At 31.4% G+C, this 17,636-nt stretch overlaps 1 protein-coding gene across 1 annotated transcript in view; it reads right to left on the bottom strand.

Annotated features, from left to right (window-relative positions):
* LOC132942568 (fasciclin-2-like) overlaps positions 1-17,636 on the bottom strand; it is a 169,768-nt gene that overhangs the window by 56,391 nt on the left and 95,741 nt on the right. The window contains exons 2-3 of the mRNA XM_061011111.1: positions 7,448-7,619; positions 359-513 (exon numbers count right to left, since the gene is read on the bottom strand). Coding sequence (XP_060867094.1) covers positions 359-513; positions 7,448-7,619 — 327 coding nt within the window. The remainder of the gene's footprint in view (positions 1-358; positions 514-7,447; positions 7,620-17,636) is intronic.

The following is a 17,636-nucleotide window of genomic DNA, read 5'->3' as shown; positions in this document are numbered from 1 at the left end:
TCGGCGCCCGGCACGTTATTTGTTTTTTTCCTCGTCCCTCCCCGCCATCTACCTGTCGCATACGTATTAGCACCGCTGACGCGAACTCGACAGTCGAAGTACCGCTAAAACCATTTCGGACCAAAGCGCCTCCGATATAGGTCCGATCGATCGATGGGCAACTATACGGAGAAGCAGCAGGCACATTACATAAAATTATCATACACGAGTGTTCGTCCATCACCCTCGCGCTGCAGACGTATCGGACGCGGCTGCAGACCGTACCTATATAGGCGGCGCAATGATTGATGGGCTGTGAAGCAAACGGCGGGCGCCGATAACTAACGAACGATATTTTATGATAATAATATATACTCACTGGTCACGGTCAGCGTGATTCTAACGGTATGACCACGTCCGTCCATGCCGGTTGCAGTGCAAAAGTACACACCCATGTCCTCCATTTTGACCGTCTCGAACACCAACAGAAGTCCGGTCTGGTTCCGCAGCATCGGCAACTTCTGCGAATGCACCCTGCGAAGTCATCGCTGTCGTTAAAATATAATATGACGTAATATATAAATGTATAATACCTAGCGTTATTATACAATATCGTATTGATTTTTTAAACGAGGATCACCAGAACCCAGCAATTATTCATGGTTAACACATTGATTAGAATCATGTAGTTATACTATACCTATGCAGTGATGGTTTTTAGATTAATTATGGAGATGACAGATGGAGACTTCCACCCCCTTAGGGTTTGAAACTTGAATTTTTTTTTTAATATATTCAAAATTGTATCTATAATATTATGATAGTTGTTAAATTAACACTAAATAAATGAACAAATAAGAATTATTCTCGAAAAAAGAAAATTTAATATGCTGATATGGGAGTAGAAGGGCGAGTGGAAACTGTAATTCATCAAGAACTTTGCAACAATACCATGGCAGCAATAAAACACTAAGTTGTACTGTTTTTACAATGAATATGTAACGATGACAAAATAAAACATAAAATATAGTTATTTCCTATGCACTAAAAACATAAGTGCGTAATTATATCATTACCTATAATTCAGTTACATTATAAAATATGTACTTATGTTAAAATAACCAAATTAATATCAATAAATATGGTGCGTATTGTTAAAAACCTATGATTGTTAGTTAAAGTGTAAAGCTATCTATATTAAGAATGGCATTTAAATATTGTACATAATTAATTATTACAGAATAATTGACACAAAAGAAAAACAAATCAAAGAAGGAGATATTTCTGAGTTATAACATAATATTATTTGAATGTCATTTTCGATAAATCTATAATCATACAATTATTGGGTTGAAAAGAGAAGTTAAATACAACAAAAACTTATAATTTTTAATTAAACAAACAATTTTCTTTTAAAACTTGTAATTATATGGTATTAGTTTTACAATGATATTATGTGTTTGTTCTTATATATATTTTATTGTGTGTCAGAAGACACTTTCTGTATTAGGTAGGAAAATGCTTTGGTATTCAATTTCAACAATAGTTTCTGTTATCAAATTTGATCTATTTGATGTTTTATGGGGTCAATAGTAATAAAAGTCATTGTGCTTTTCACAATAAACTGGAGAAACTAAAAAAAATAATGAATAAAATGAGAATATATACGCAAGATTAATTTTGTACGAAATCATTTGTTATTTTGTTAAAAAACAAATAGCAGTAGATCTTAGAAATTTTCCAAAAACTTACTATTTTAAAGATCTGGTATAATTTCCAGTTATTTTTGGTTTTTTCTCTATAAAAATTGATAAAAAATGTTATGCAGATCAAAAAGGTCGAACATTTAAATTAATACTTATGAGAAGTTTTTCTTACAGAAATTTATAAAAAAAAGTTTTGCGTAGTTTTACATTAGTTTTTATCAGCGTTTATGTTAAAATGTTGATGATTTTAATCATAATAATATTGTTCATAGAGCAACCTATAAAATAGGTACAATTTTCTTCTTAAGTTCTAATTGGTGTGAAGTTGAATACTTATATGTATATTTACGAACGGAAAAAAGTAATAATAAGGGTCAGTAATTGAAATAAGAACCAATAATATTGCAACTTCATTGGCGCGTAATGTATTTTAAAAATTATAATTCAAAACATATAATTTTTTTTTTCAATCGTGCTTTTATGTTCGGTAACTTCGAGCAACTCGATGTTCGCACAAAACTAAAACTTAATTACCTAAACAATAATAACATTATTGTAAAAATATATTAAAATTCTCAATTATTTCGTACGACCAATTTTTAATAACGTTTATTACGCATTATATACATACACAAATTACACGAACATCAGCATATCATATTTTAAATTCAATCTACCGCTTGTACATTTAATATGAAGTGTAGAATATATTTTTGCTTATTTATACTTCACGATGAAAAAAAAAATCGGGCAGTAAATTGGGTTTAATATATTTCTGTAAGTAATGCAATTATTATTTGAACATAGCTCATACGTGATGGTGATAATTAGTCTCGTTTTCATTAAAAAATATACCTACCTATGTTAATAAATATTAATTTACATAAATAAATAAAATTACTTGTATGCGTAGAAAGTACACATTTATAAATAATCATAATATGCCGTTTGTAATACATACAATATTAAAATAGTACAAGTCTTAATCATAATAACATTTTTAATAACGAATTACACTATAACTTAAATACATGTATTGTTTTAAAATAATAAAACTCATACGTGCACATTCTGGACGAAACATTAATCACTGATTAGGTTTGATTATTTCATATACTTTTGTCGTTTGTATATTCAATAGTTGATGGAATAATTTGGGCCCGTTGCTCTCTAAGTTATGGACTGCGGGAAAACATGGTGGCCCACATTGTATGCAATCAATTGAATAAATTACGTATAATATATAATATTTACGATAAAATTCCAAAACAGTTTTTTTACCGTCATGAACGGATGTTTCCTATAAATGCACCGTAGAAGTTTTTATTTTCTGCACCGTCCCAGGAAAAAAATATATAAATCAAATGCAACCATATTGTGCAAAATGCAAATCCTGTATTGGAACACTACCGCAGTCGTAGTATTTAAATTATTGCCAAGTTATTTTATTTTAATAAATCCATGAAACGTGCTCAAGCTATATCTTGTATTATCTCTGTGTTATGATAAACTATACTATAATAACATGAAAATAAGTCTCTCTTGAAACTACAAACACGATTCATTGTTAATACGTAACATATTGTGTATTCACATGTACAATAAATAAACAAGTATAACTTAATCTAAAAAATAGATACATAACCTAATAAACTCTCGAAAAACATGAATAAACAAATCAACGCATGCCGCCTTCTTTTATTCAATTACAAGTTATCATGTTATTTTAACAGTCCCGACCCATCTGAATATGAAACGATACAGCAATAAATGTAAATTTGATATTTTGTACACATTTTCGGTAATATTATATGAAAATCTAATTACATTATTCAAGTCGACCTTTACCGTAGCATTGCAATATATTTATTCACTCACGGGGAAAATAATGTTTTATGGATGAAAATCAATGTATAAGTACATTGTAGATTCAATAATTTAATAATAATAATAATAATAATAATAGATTCTAAACTCATACTAATAAACATGTTTTCATTGTAATCATTGCTATTTGTACGGCTCTGTTTTTAATGCAATTAATATTAATATAATAATATTGTCCGATTGTCCGAATATTATTCGACAAATAATATTATAATTAATCACTGGCCATCAATAAATGATTCTCAATAGAGTTTGGTTGTTGTGATAACTATACATAACTATTTAATTATTTTTACGTAAAGAAAGCAAATAATTAATAACTGAACATTCTGAACGTTTTATGAACGGAGTAATGCATATATAAGTATAGTCTTGAATTGCAATAGCAAATCTAATAAAGCTTGCCCTACTAAATAAATTAAAATAAATATAAAATAAATGTAACATTTTTAATTCAGTATATTCACCATTATTCAAATTTAAAAAAAGATTACTTTCTATTTTTGAAATTGTTAAAACTTTTATGGTTTACAAAATATTATAGCATAGTATACGTTCAATTTGCCTACATTTGAGGTTATAAAAAAAATTGAAAATGCAAAGTTTATAACAATAAAATAAAATGAAAACATCATATTTTCATAAGACTTATGCCCAAATTGGGAAGATAAAAAAAAAAAGTTTACGCCTGTATAATACTTTGATAAAAATTGATATAAAATACAATCAACTACATAGTAAAAGATAGTTATTTTGCAACAAAATAACCAAGATCGATTTTCTTAAGATCGGTATGCTATAAATTTAACGTTTAGGTTTTTCAGTAGGTTTCCTCTACTCTTAGACAGAAGACTACTGAGAAATTCAAAAAACGACTACGCTAATGTACCAAATAGATAAAAATGTCTAACCGATGGATAGGGTCAAATGCAACGTTAGAAGCACTCAATCTACAAAAAAAAAAAAAATGATCAGAGACCAAAACTAAAAAAAATAAAATAAAAAAAAAACGCATCGTTGTAAATCTAATACATCACTCGCTTCGTTCAGAACCTAAACCAGTTAAATGTATACTGAAAATAGTGTACACTATATAGGTACGCGTGTTTATAAATAAATAAAAATTTTATATTTATTTTTATCAAGTGCGTTTTCGCTTATAAAAAAAAAAAAAGGAAAAGTCGTTGAATGATATAATCATTATAATGAGTACTCGGGTACTTAAACGTGCACAGAGGAAATAAAATTGTGTAATATATATTATGTATTGATACAATAATACAAATAATATTATTATTTTGAGCTGATTAAATAGCTGATTGTGATCACTGGAGTAGAGGGAAAAAATAAAAATGTGCGTGTCACACAGGCGTTTCGTGTAGGTAGGTACGTAGATATGGCTGTGTATAATATTATGTTCGCCGATGGGAATCGCGATGGACAGTAAAATAGAATAATAATATTATAATTTATAATATATTATATAAGTACCTACACACTCCGAGTATTAGAATTAATTAACTTTGCTGTTTGCAGGACATATATAGGTACCTATAATAATATAATAATATATACAGTCATTAATTTGTACTTCGTTCGTTAATAATATTGTTGAAAAACGTAGATGTGTCGTCAGTGCGCAAGATATATTATATTATACTAACACGGTACGTGTTCGAATATAATATATGGCCCCGGAGGAGTTTCGAGCGAGGTAGGCACCAATATTATAATACGCAAACCTACCTACGACAAATTCGCGATCGGTTCGGGTGTGGTGGTCGGAAAATTTACGTCATAAACAGCGTGGCACGATATATGCCAGGAATTTCAGTCAAGAATGTTATTTTATTTTTTTTATTAGTGACCAACGACATATTTTTCACGCCTGTGCAACACATTTTGTTATCATTTTTTTTAAATATAATATAATATCAATACTATACTACAAATCATAATGTTTATTCGGATCAATGTTGCCAATCTTATATCTCAAGTCGGTGCCATTATAGTGACAGATACATTGGATATTTTTATAACGGCTAAAAACAACAAGATTAAAATATTAACCGGATATGATATTATAATCGGTCTTTCTTAGAAATGCACACCAAGCCACAGTATACCTATTATAATAATAATGTGTTATCATTATATTAGTACAATATATTATGAAACTAATTTGTAATACTGTGGTGTTTGGTTTGCAAATTAAACTTTATGAGCTGCAAGAATGCGGCAAAATAGTTTTCAATTATTATTTATGCCACCGTTCGTTTGCAATAATGTGTATTTGGATTACTATATTTGCATAATAGTGTGTGTGTGTGAATAAATTCAATATAGAGAAACAATTTCAGCGAAAAACTATACTATGCTCATTTGAGAGTCAAATAGGCAAAATAATTTATGCGTAACAGAATATACCCCGATAGGTATTCAAATACAAATACAATTATTAATAAAGAGGTTATCAAATTGAGTAAATAAAAAACATAAGTACGATTTATTGTTAATTTTTTTTTTGATATTCATTTCTATACGTGTTAATGAACAACTAATAAATTATGAATCGATATGAGTGATATAACTAACACAATTGTATTATTTATTTTGAAATGATGAAAATATAAACATGGATAAAAATAAATTATTTATGCTTTTGCTTATTAATATTATTGATGTTTGGTTATTTTTTAACAGTACCTACTTTAATCGGTATATTTATACAGTATAAAAGCACTCCAACCGTGTTTCTTCAATAATATTGGTGTATTTGAAATGAAAATGCACCGAATGTTATTTCAGACGATGGGTTGAAACACTTGTTGTATAATAGTCAAATGAAATATTGTAATTAATAACCATTGCGATAAATTGACACAAAGAACCAATAGTTAGGTATATAGAAAATATAAATTATCGCTGTGGAATAGATAAAGTACTATATCCCACTATGGTCTGTAAATTTATAAACTTGACATCTTGGCATTCGTAGATTTGTTTTTCTCGTGATCATTGCATGTTTAAAAAAATGATTTACATTTGGACATACAAATGTGACATACATTGTAACGTACTAGTGTCATATTATTGGTCAATGTATACACTTACATTTAATATAAATTACATTATATGACTCTACACTAGTATTAGCGTGTAAACAAAAATAATAAAGATTTTACTATCAGTTGATACCGTAGATAGGTATACCTAACTATCATATTTTAGCCAGATATCTTTTTTTTAAATTAATACGATCTCTATATTAAAACTGTTTGGTACGCAAGAAAAATCAAAGGGGGCAAGGGGAAAAGGGGAAAAATGAAATAGTTCTTCGTCCACAACGATTTAAAACATTAATGATACGAATCTTTTTGAGCAAACCGTCATATATATTGAATTTGAATTCTCGAAACACAAATTTTAATGATATTCTCGATGTACAGTTTGGCATTATTAAATTTTCCGAGAAGTGTCTCGATCGACCCGTAAAATACCAACTACAAATAAAAGATAAATACTTCTTATTAGGTTTCGGAATTCCACAATAATATCTGAAAATATATCATCGTAAAATGATTTTAGAATACTACATTACTAAGTTATTTAATAAACTGCAGTTACTACAAGCGTACCCACCACGTAATATTATATAATATTATTATACGTTATTAAAGCGAATTTATTTCTGTCCAATGACCCCGCGTAAGAAGAATTTATTTTTCGCTCGAATAGTAACAACACCGCGAGAGTTGTAACAATAACGACGTTGCCGTCGGAAGTATTTTAAGACACTGTCTTAACGGGTCGAGTGAACAATACACACAATATAATATTATTACACAATATAATATAGCTGCGAAAAATCTCACCTGAATTGAGAGCTCTGCGATATTATACCCGCCGGACCTCGCCATTGGAATTCGCTGAGGTTCGGACCGTGGCACGTCACACCGTATTTCGACAGTTCTTCCCTTACCGGTTCTTCTTCGTTTGGCGTTATTTGAATGGTTTGCGAAGCGCAGCCCGCGATCGCTACAATAGCTGCAAAACAAGAGAAACAATAATATACAAAAACCGTCGTGTTATTATCAATCGGACGGAATCAATCGGCCGGCAACACAACTACTGACGTTTTTTTGAAATTCGATTTCCAACGCAGTCGAACGCTCGACGGCTACAAACACCGCCGTGCTTGCTATACGCTACGATATTATTACATATTAAAGCGGTTTCGCTGTTTTCGTTATCATTATTATTATTATTATTATTATAACTACTGTTATTATATTATATAGCGCATAAAATCTACACTCTTGACGATTTTCCGCGCCGGGAAAAACGGATTATAATCGGGGTTGAATCCGGGGCGAGGCGAGTGCTTATATGCCCTGCGCCTTTCAAACACACTCCTCCACTTTTATTTCGGAGAAACTGCAGAATGGTTGTATATATTATATATGCCATTGGTTGTTATTCAATTATTGTTAGTAAATAAATTATATTATATAATAGAAAATAAGTAAATATAAATTGAATAATACCTATAGGTGCGCCATAGAAAATCTTATAATCAAACATTTTCGATGAAAATATTCAAACCGACCATGGCACCTTCCAGATTTTCACTCTAGATCCGTGGCTTATTTTACCCATTATATTATAAAATAAATACATGGGTACGAATAGGACGTGTATTTGTTGTCGTATGATATTATAATAATATTAAAATATCTATTTGATGATAAAAAGTATGTATCTAGATACTGTACATTATTATAGTTGTGGTGTTAATTATTTCTCGTTTTGTCGGTAAAAAAAAACAATGTAATATTGTTGCACCTACCAAGTGTTTGAATAATACATTCTTAAAAGGTCTGATATTATATAATAATATATGCCACGATGTACAATATTATGCTAAATTTTTTTATATTAATATATTGATAATATGCAAAGTTTAAAATGTATAAGGTTGACAATTTGCAAGATTTCGCATGAGTCTATTTTACTGACTATGTAAGGATTTAGATTTAAATATACGTATTCGCATGTTAGAAAATTACTCATTACTACGCGAGGCATATACATCGTATCATCACGCTACCGTGGCCCGTGGGAACCAGTTGAACTTTGGTTACCGTTTTATAACACTACCCCAAAATTTAACTATGGTTTTGAGCAGAATAGTATTATATACCGGTTGCTAGCGTCTCGTCACCTCGATTCATTTTGTTTACTATATAGTGCAGAATAAGACGGCTGCAGGTGCTATACCAAATACCATATTATATATAATTATAATCTGTTATTTCAAAACAGGTATTTATTAATATTATAAATCTATCACGTAACAGTAAATAGTTATTATTATTATGGTCTGCGTGCGTGCTCTACGTTCGAAATATGATATTATATATATAATGCTTTTCGCGTCCGATTTAACTAAACCTATCGAAACGGAATCCGCGGGTAACGCGTGTTCGTCGACTCTCGAGTAATGGTCGATGGTAAAAATCAAAACTATACCGTCAGATTTATGAGACGAATTATTGTCATCATCGCGGTGGAGGACGGCCGCGAATTTGTTATCGTTTCCTGCGATAAACAATACAACACTTACACAGCCGAAACGGCGAAAACGGTACGTGACTTACTCGACGTGGTTCAAACGTGACGCAATATAATATTAAATTGGTAATTTGTCGTGAAAATGTCGGGCCATTATCGGGACACGGCGGCATATTATTATATTATTGTGTTTGCGTCATTTTCGCCTGGTGTCGGCGACTGCATATTATGATAATTCATATTGTGGTCCTATACATGGGTATCGCGATTTTGAAGCCACCAACAGTGGTCTTAGGTATCAGAATTATCCGGCAGAAAAATATAATGTATTATTTGGCTGCAGGTAATGATAGGACGGATGGACGCCACAACCGTATTTTTCTCTTTTTTACCGCGTTGTTGATTTTTGATAGAAAAACGTCAAGAAATTATAAGTCTATATGACATCCTGCAGTATAACGAAATAATGCATTATCATTTTCATATACGATTAGTCTGCTGCAGTTGTGCATTTGAACTATACCAGCGCACGTGCGTATAACAGTTGCATGCACCGTGACGATATAAGTCATATATGCATATTACGTCATTTTTATGGAACGCAGCAAACGCAATAACAGCGGTAAAAAATAACGATAAATTGCCCTAAACAATATTATTAACACGTGCATTTTTCTTTTGACATTGCTGCGATAGTAACGGTGCTACATTCATAACGCAGTCACAACCGTCATCCGATTTCCGAATTCATTAATTCCTCTCGTAAGGCCCTATATCTCTCATTATTCGAAGACTGCCAGCAGTACATGCGAAAAAAAACCCGCCCTAGACACATTTTTATTGCTCCAACGACGCGTATTTTATGTTTATAATAATAATATGTAAGACTTCAGTTTTTTGATGTAGTGCCAACGGATGTGAATCCTTATTTCATGACTATTATATTGTCTTTGTAGAAATGTACATAATATTCACATTTATGAGTTTTGTGTTTCAACGATCGTTGGAGGGCATACACTATAGCAATCAGACATCTATCTAAAATATTATATTAAATAAGATTTAAATCCTTGTGAATCGCAGTCGCCACCCGTCGAGGATATTTTACACAAAATAGTGATTTAATTTGTACGGATATCATATTTGGTATTGAATGTTATCAAGGATCTCGATTCACAAAGAAAAACAGTGCGAGAAACGGATAATAAATCGTCGGACGATCCTGCACTGCCCTGGGGCAGCTGATGTCAAAGACCGTGTAATGCGACGATGACAATCGAGCGAATGTATTCAAAACACAATTCTGACAAAGAAAAAAAAAAAGAAAAAACTTTGTTTGTTCTCGTTAGCGATAATTCACGGTTTTGTTTTATGTTTTTAAAATCGACGCAGTGATTTTCGTCCATCACCAATCACCGATCGCCGAGGTCGGGTGCGATGTGTGCGGAAAACAGAGTTATCTAACAAATAGTGGACCCCGCGGCAGGGTGATCGAAGAACATTCCCAGTCGTGTTTGGGGCGATTCGTGAAAAATGCCTTTTTTGTGAGCGTCATTAGCCCACAGCCAGCCACAATATGTGTATAATATAATAATAATAATATACTCATGCACATACACATTTACGCGTATATATATATAAAATATAATATATATATATTGAACACGTGCCGGTGATTGGGCGGCGGCGATCGAGCACAAATAGTGAGAAACGGCCGTCGAAACCTTTATTTAAATTTATGTAAAACAGAATCGTTGAAATTACTTTGCGCTTACGAGAAATACCACCGCCGCCGCCGGTATACCCCGTCATCGTTTATAGAGAACGCATTATGTATATGAGTTGTATTTTATAGAATTTTTTTTCCCAAGTCTTTTACGCCTTATATCGTCGTATATCGTGCGCCTGGGTTGTTATCGTCAAAGTCCGCCGCTTCACCATATATCGCCGTTTATTAATAATATTATAATATAAGAGTACACAAGATGTAGGAAAAGCCATTTCCAAACTATAAACTCGTGAAACATACATTCGTTTTTATAATAGGACAACAAAATATACGACAATATGCTTTTTTTAAATATTATTATTATTTTTTTTTTATTAATTAACCCGCGGCAGCTTAGGCCATTGGGTGGCTTTTACTGTGGGGAAAGGTACTATAAGTTTAAGCAAGTGTGTTTTGGTTTAGGAATATTTTTTATAGGACACCCGTAGGTATGTGCCATGCCCGGGTGGGGGATGGCGGCACTTTTCTCCGGACACCGTGACTACTTGCCCGAAGAAAAATGGCGCCCGCAGCCGAGGTTATGAACCGTCGTCGGTGTGCGTCGCAACCGACGCCTTAGTCCGCTCGCCCACTCCGTCCCCCTTAAATATTATTATATATTATGTTTATTACAACTCTGCGGCGATCGACTACCAAGGGAGCGCGTGATTAATTGTGATATTGGACCGGGCACCAGTATATAATGGCTATCGCGAGTCGCATGACCGGTAAATCGTTAAGAAAATAATATGATCCAACAAAGTGTTCGAGTTGCAATTATTAACGGTATTTATAAAATATGTTACGCCACATTTGTCATAGTTAAACTTACAGCTATTGTTTCGCGTTTCATATCTTCGCCGCTATAAGCAATTTGACCGCTGCGAAAAGTGTAAATACAATATATACGTATAATCAAGACTGCTGCAGAGTGCACACTGCGTAATAATAGAATAATACAAATATTTCATTATTATTGATTCGTGACAATAGCAAAGCGGTTACATAATTGATTTAATTAATTTTATATTGTGGTTCACGTGGTCTATTGTCGGAAAATGAACACGGTGGTTTTGGAATTAGTTGAAACAAACAATGCAATTATCCAACAATAATAATATAGTCGATCGGAAAAACGACACGCGGGACAATAAACGGTGTAAATAAAAAAAAATCGGGGAACTCGTTCTGCTGTGTAGTAGGTGCAGTGCAGTTGTGTAGTGTAGGTACCACGTCATTGAGGCCACTGTAATGTATGTGCTAAATTTTAAATCAATAAAAAATCATTGCATATAGGTACAAAAAACGATACTGATCGGATAATTTTTGTCAGCCTATATTATTACTGAGTATATTTTAGTTATATTTTTTTATTACCGTTGCAGTAATTTATTATTTACTACTATATTAGTCACATGATTGGTTGAATTATTTTTATCTAAACCCATAATCACAATAATCGTCACATTTATTTGTTGTATATTGTTAATTATTAAACAAAAAAATTTAGTAGATTTATGGGTTTTAGTAAGACATTTTTATAAGGAACCTAGTATATAATTGTCAAGGCATACCTATTTTTGAACATTTTATTAAATATAAGAGTTTTTTACTTTCAAACAAAAATGTTATCATACATAAATCGAAAAAAAAAATTGAGAAAACGTGAATTTTATATCTGGTGTAGTAAATACAAATATAAATATAAATATTTTGAGAAAATTATATGTCTACAGTTTTTCACATTGAAATTACAACAACGTCGGAATAATGCGGTTTTCCGTAAATATTCCGTTATTCATGAATTTTATTTTATTTTAAATAAGTACTATGCATTTTTACTTTTCACAGACACAAAAAAAACACACATCATTGTATATGATCAATACATCCATCATCGCTCTACTCGGAATTTAAAAATGTAAATAAAAACATTTAAAAACAAATATTACCGCATATAGCGCGTCATTCAACCTACGCTTTATTACCGCAACCGAATAAATGCAGTTACTGTTGTAGTCATCGGTTAGGTGTATTTTTCATATTTTAAATGTATTTAAACATAAAAATAATGAACATTCGGAAATCTAGAGAAGCGATACCATCCGAATACGTGTTAAAAAAAAAATGAAATGCAATAATCATGAAATCCCGCTGGACGTCCACATCGGAATACAACTATTATTATTACCTATCAATTTATTTGTTGCGATAATATGTTATAAAATATGTATATTTTTTGATTATTACTGCGTAGGGGGGGGGGGGCGGATTGTAAATTATTATCATCATCATCATCACTATTATTCTTAAGTGTGCGCACTGCTATAACTACTCCGAACGACATGCATGCTGCTAAATTGCATACCCTGAGTGCCTTCCATTGGCCCAATATAATATAGTTTTGAGTGCGCGCTGCGCAATAATAATAATAACAACGGTATGATGTATGTGCGAACAGTTCGCACGATTGCCTTGTAAACGATTGTCGGACATCAATCGCCGCCATAGTGGACTTTCTTACCGGGGCCATGTTCACCGGACATACATCGCCAACACTATGATCAGCTGACCGGATCGCGGGTTATTACCGTGATCGTAAAATAAAAAAATATACTCATTTCCTATACCTATATAATATTAATATAAACCTCGCAGTCGAACCCGACCCGGCGACTACATAGTCGACTCTCCTCTTTCGGTCGATATAGTGTAATTGGCAACTTCGTCTGTCGGGACGGTGACAAATAACGCATCATATCAAATGTATATATCTATAGGTTTGCGTACTGCTGGATCGCGTACAGTGGTGAATAATGTCTATAATATATAATATTATACATTATAACGATGTTGGTTTGATTTTGTTGCCATGAAATATGTCGTTTTTTGTATACATTGTGCATTCCGTCGTGACGGTTATACAATCTGAGCTATTAGACCCATGGAAATCCGAAACGCTACAGTCGTTAGTACAGTCTTTCTACAGAGCAACTACGCCATATAGAAATTTGTTGAAAATGTATAGAGGTTGGTGCTTACACATAGTGTAACGCATCGATCACGTTTCATTATAATTGGCAAAGTATATTTGTAGAAGTTACGTCGTAATCCTGCAGGGCTGTATAAATAAAATGTAATAAATAGATTTACCGCGCGCGTAACTGAATTCGAAAAAAAAAACTGTTTGTGACGAAGTTATTAAAACAATTTTTTACATTTTGAGTAGGTATACTATAATAGTATATATTTTTGTGTAGCGTTAAATTATGCGAATTCGCATCATAAAAATATAAAATACGAAAACAACTGCCGATTATTGTGAATTGTGAGAGTATCTATACATATAATTGAGAGATGGTTGGGGCAAAGTAAAAGTTTCAAGAATGTCACCTTCTTCTCCTCCCCCCCCCTTCCTACTCAACCACGGGCTGTATCATCACGAACAAGCTGGAAAATGATCAGTGCTCGTTTTGTTGGGTTCGCGCGACTCGCACCTGATGATATTATATTCGAGAGGTTTTAGTTTTCCGCTCTTTTGACGATGGCGGTCGATGTCATTTTCTTAACAAAGAACGCGGCGCAGTCTATGCATAAAGAAAACTAAACGCGTATAGTAGCACGGCGTTTTTTTTTTCTCTCAGAGATTTTCATTATGGCGAAAAATTATTTTTGTTATCTTTTTCACTTTTATTTTTTTTTACATCAAAGGTGTTGTAGCGATAGGAGGTGTCACAACACCGCGACCGGTGCTCACAGATGTTTTCATACAATAGGTCACTAGAGGGCCGTAGAAATAATTCTTTTTCGCTTTAATAATATATTTAAATACGTACGGTCGAATGGCGAGGCACTTAAGCCTTTAACGATGTATTTTTTTTTTATTATTACAGAAACGCAAGTTCATGGCGTTGTTATATTATATTATTTAAGATTCCAAAGGAAATGAAGAAACTATTGGTGTAAGAATAACATATTGTGTTTTGTTTTGTTTTTTTTTTTTTAAAAAGTCTTATAGAGTTTTATCTTATTGATTGTAAAGTGGACTTAAAAATAACTGCAATCCGTCATATTTCCCTAATAAAATAATTATTGTATTATTTGTCTTTAATAAATATTTATACAAATATTATTAATAAGTTCAATTTATAATTGCATGATGAAATAACTCATCTATTGGAATATGAAACCCTTGATTATTAAATATAAATTAATATAATATTTTGATAATAATGTCGAGTAATTAATGTAAACAATTATGATTAATAAATAATATTCCATCACTGAATTATAATATTTTAACACTGAATTGCAGCAATGTGTATGCAATAATAATATTAACAGCCGGAGACTGGACATTATTCATATCACTTCATCTTCATATTTCCATGTAGAACAAAGTTAAAGTTAAATTGCGGAGAGCTAACATAGAACACGTAGGTTTTTATATAAATTATTTAAAAAAATATATTATAAATTATAATAATTGTATGTAATAATATATTTATAAATTTATTGAAGATGCAAATATAATATTTTTTTTCTTATTAATATTTTCTATTTATTCTTTATAGGTATCTTTATTCTATTTATTGTATGTTACACAAATTATCTTAGCAATTAGCTGATTTGTGAACTATCTGTTACGAAAGAAGTAATAAGCGTGTGGCTTAACGCTAAGCCTTTTTAATTCCCCCTAAAAAAAACTTATGAGGAATCTAGTATTTTATTTTCAAACTCTTTGTGTTTAATTAAAAAAAAAACAAAAAGCTTATTACAAAAGTTGGATAAAACAAAAGAAGTAGAACATTCAAAAATTCTATAAATAGCTCAAAAAGAGTTGAAATATTTTTAAAATGTCTTAAAAATGTTAATACAAATACTTTTAATCCTGTATGATATACATCTATATATGCATGTAAACTCTCATAATTTTATTATTACTGTAAGAGCTTGTTTTTGAACAAAAGCAGAAACGATTTCACGATAAAAACTGGTTTCGATTAGATATATTCGGTAAACTAAAATGAGTTTTCCGAAGAAAAAAATGTTAAAGAAAACTCGACGTGGAAAATCCAAATAAATTTTGCGAGAATCCCTTATTGAGCGCAGTGTCTAATAAAAAGTTTATTCTGATATATTTTCCAGAACTAAATGAAACAACATTTTACCTACTATTTCTCGTGTGCATGTATTGCGTTTGTAGTCATCTAGACATGAAATATTTGACATTTATAGACAATCGTACGAGCATGACATGTAAATTATTATGTTTGTTTATGACAGTGTATAATATGGAGTTTAAGTTACGGCGAAATGCGTTATTTTCATCACAACAAATTGTCGTAGTGTGAGACCGTTCTTGTAATACTTTTTATTTGGATTGTACTTTAATTTTGTAGATTTAAACTCACTGCCATATTATCGAAGCACTTGCAGAGAATTTCAAAAAGTTGTAATCACTTTTTCTTTGTAAATACTACAATTTGCTGATAAATAATAAAGTAAAAACGATTAGAAAACAGTGAATCGTATGGCGTGATTCCGCGTGTTTACATCCCGCTTTAAAATTAAAGAATAATGTTATAATAATATGGTACATATAATGTGAAAATTACTACAACATCGATAAAAAAAAATCTCGTTTTAAACTCACATTATTTATTTTTATATGAATAATCATTTGGATTAATCACTGTGGCGTTGGATTACGGAGAGCATACTATGTTACAGTAAATAACGTAATAAATACAAAACTAATACAAAACAAGTTTTATTTTATCTTATCAATATTCACATTAATACTGATTTACTAACACCCTATTATAAAAAAAAGCCTGTATATTTTATCTTCCAAATATATTATTTTTAAATATTTTAAATTAATGGTATTATAAATTTCAAGCTGCAAAATTGTGGAAGTTAAGCCAACGGGAGGTCTTGACCCTTCTAGGGGGTTGGTGAACGAAGGAAGCAGGGAACTGAGCCCCTAGTTTATTATAATTATTAAATTATATTAAGTATTATCGCATAATAATATGGAGTGCTGTGAATGGAATAAAAGGAAATCTGCCATTATATTATTATTATTAAAATACGATTGTTTAAAATAAATGTTTCCGATAGTGAAAACACTATGTTGGGTATATATTCATAAAATGTATTAGATAGGTTTTGTTAAAACTTAAAAGCAAATTGTATGTATTGGGTGTGTCGGCAATGCGCCCAGCACTTTAGTTTCAATATATAGCTGTGAAATACAAGACACCCGAGAGCGAACAGCAGTAAAAAATATGTACGCGCATCAAAATAAAAAATTACGTTTTCCATAACAATTTTTTGTTCTGTAAATCATATCATAAATGATATCGTTGCACATGTGCGTAAACTAGTATACATTACCGTCATAGAATCATTTTTTTACATTATACTGTACACAACATAATATTACACACCTAATTTAAAATTTGTGTTTAGAACATTCGTAAAAAAGCGAAAAATCACTGTTATAACCTCGGAACGTTTAAACGATCTTATAAAAACCGATCATTGGGACTATTCGTGGTGGCGCAGCTCTTTGTGGAGAGTATAATAAAACTATTGTATTCCTCAACAACGCGTTTTCCAGCTGTCTGCGCATATTATGTGGAGACGAGATGCGTTACAGTTCAGACAAATTTTTTTCCGGTGCCATCTAATGAACGAAATAAATGCCGTATATA

The sequence above is a fragment of the Metopolophium dirhodum genome, chromosome 4 (genome assembly GCF_019925205.1).
Source record: "Metopolophium dirhodum isolate CAU chromosome 4, ASM1992520v1, whole genome shotgun sequence".
NCBI lineage: Eukaryota > Metazoa > Arthropoda > Insecta > Hemiptera > Aphididae > Metopolophium > Metopolophium dirhodum.
The sequence above is the reverse complement of the archived record's forward strand: the minus strand, read 5'-3'. Positions and strand labels throughout refer to the sequence as shown.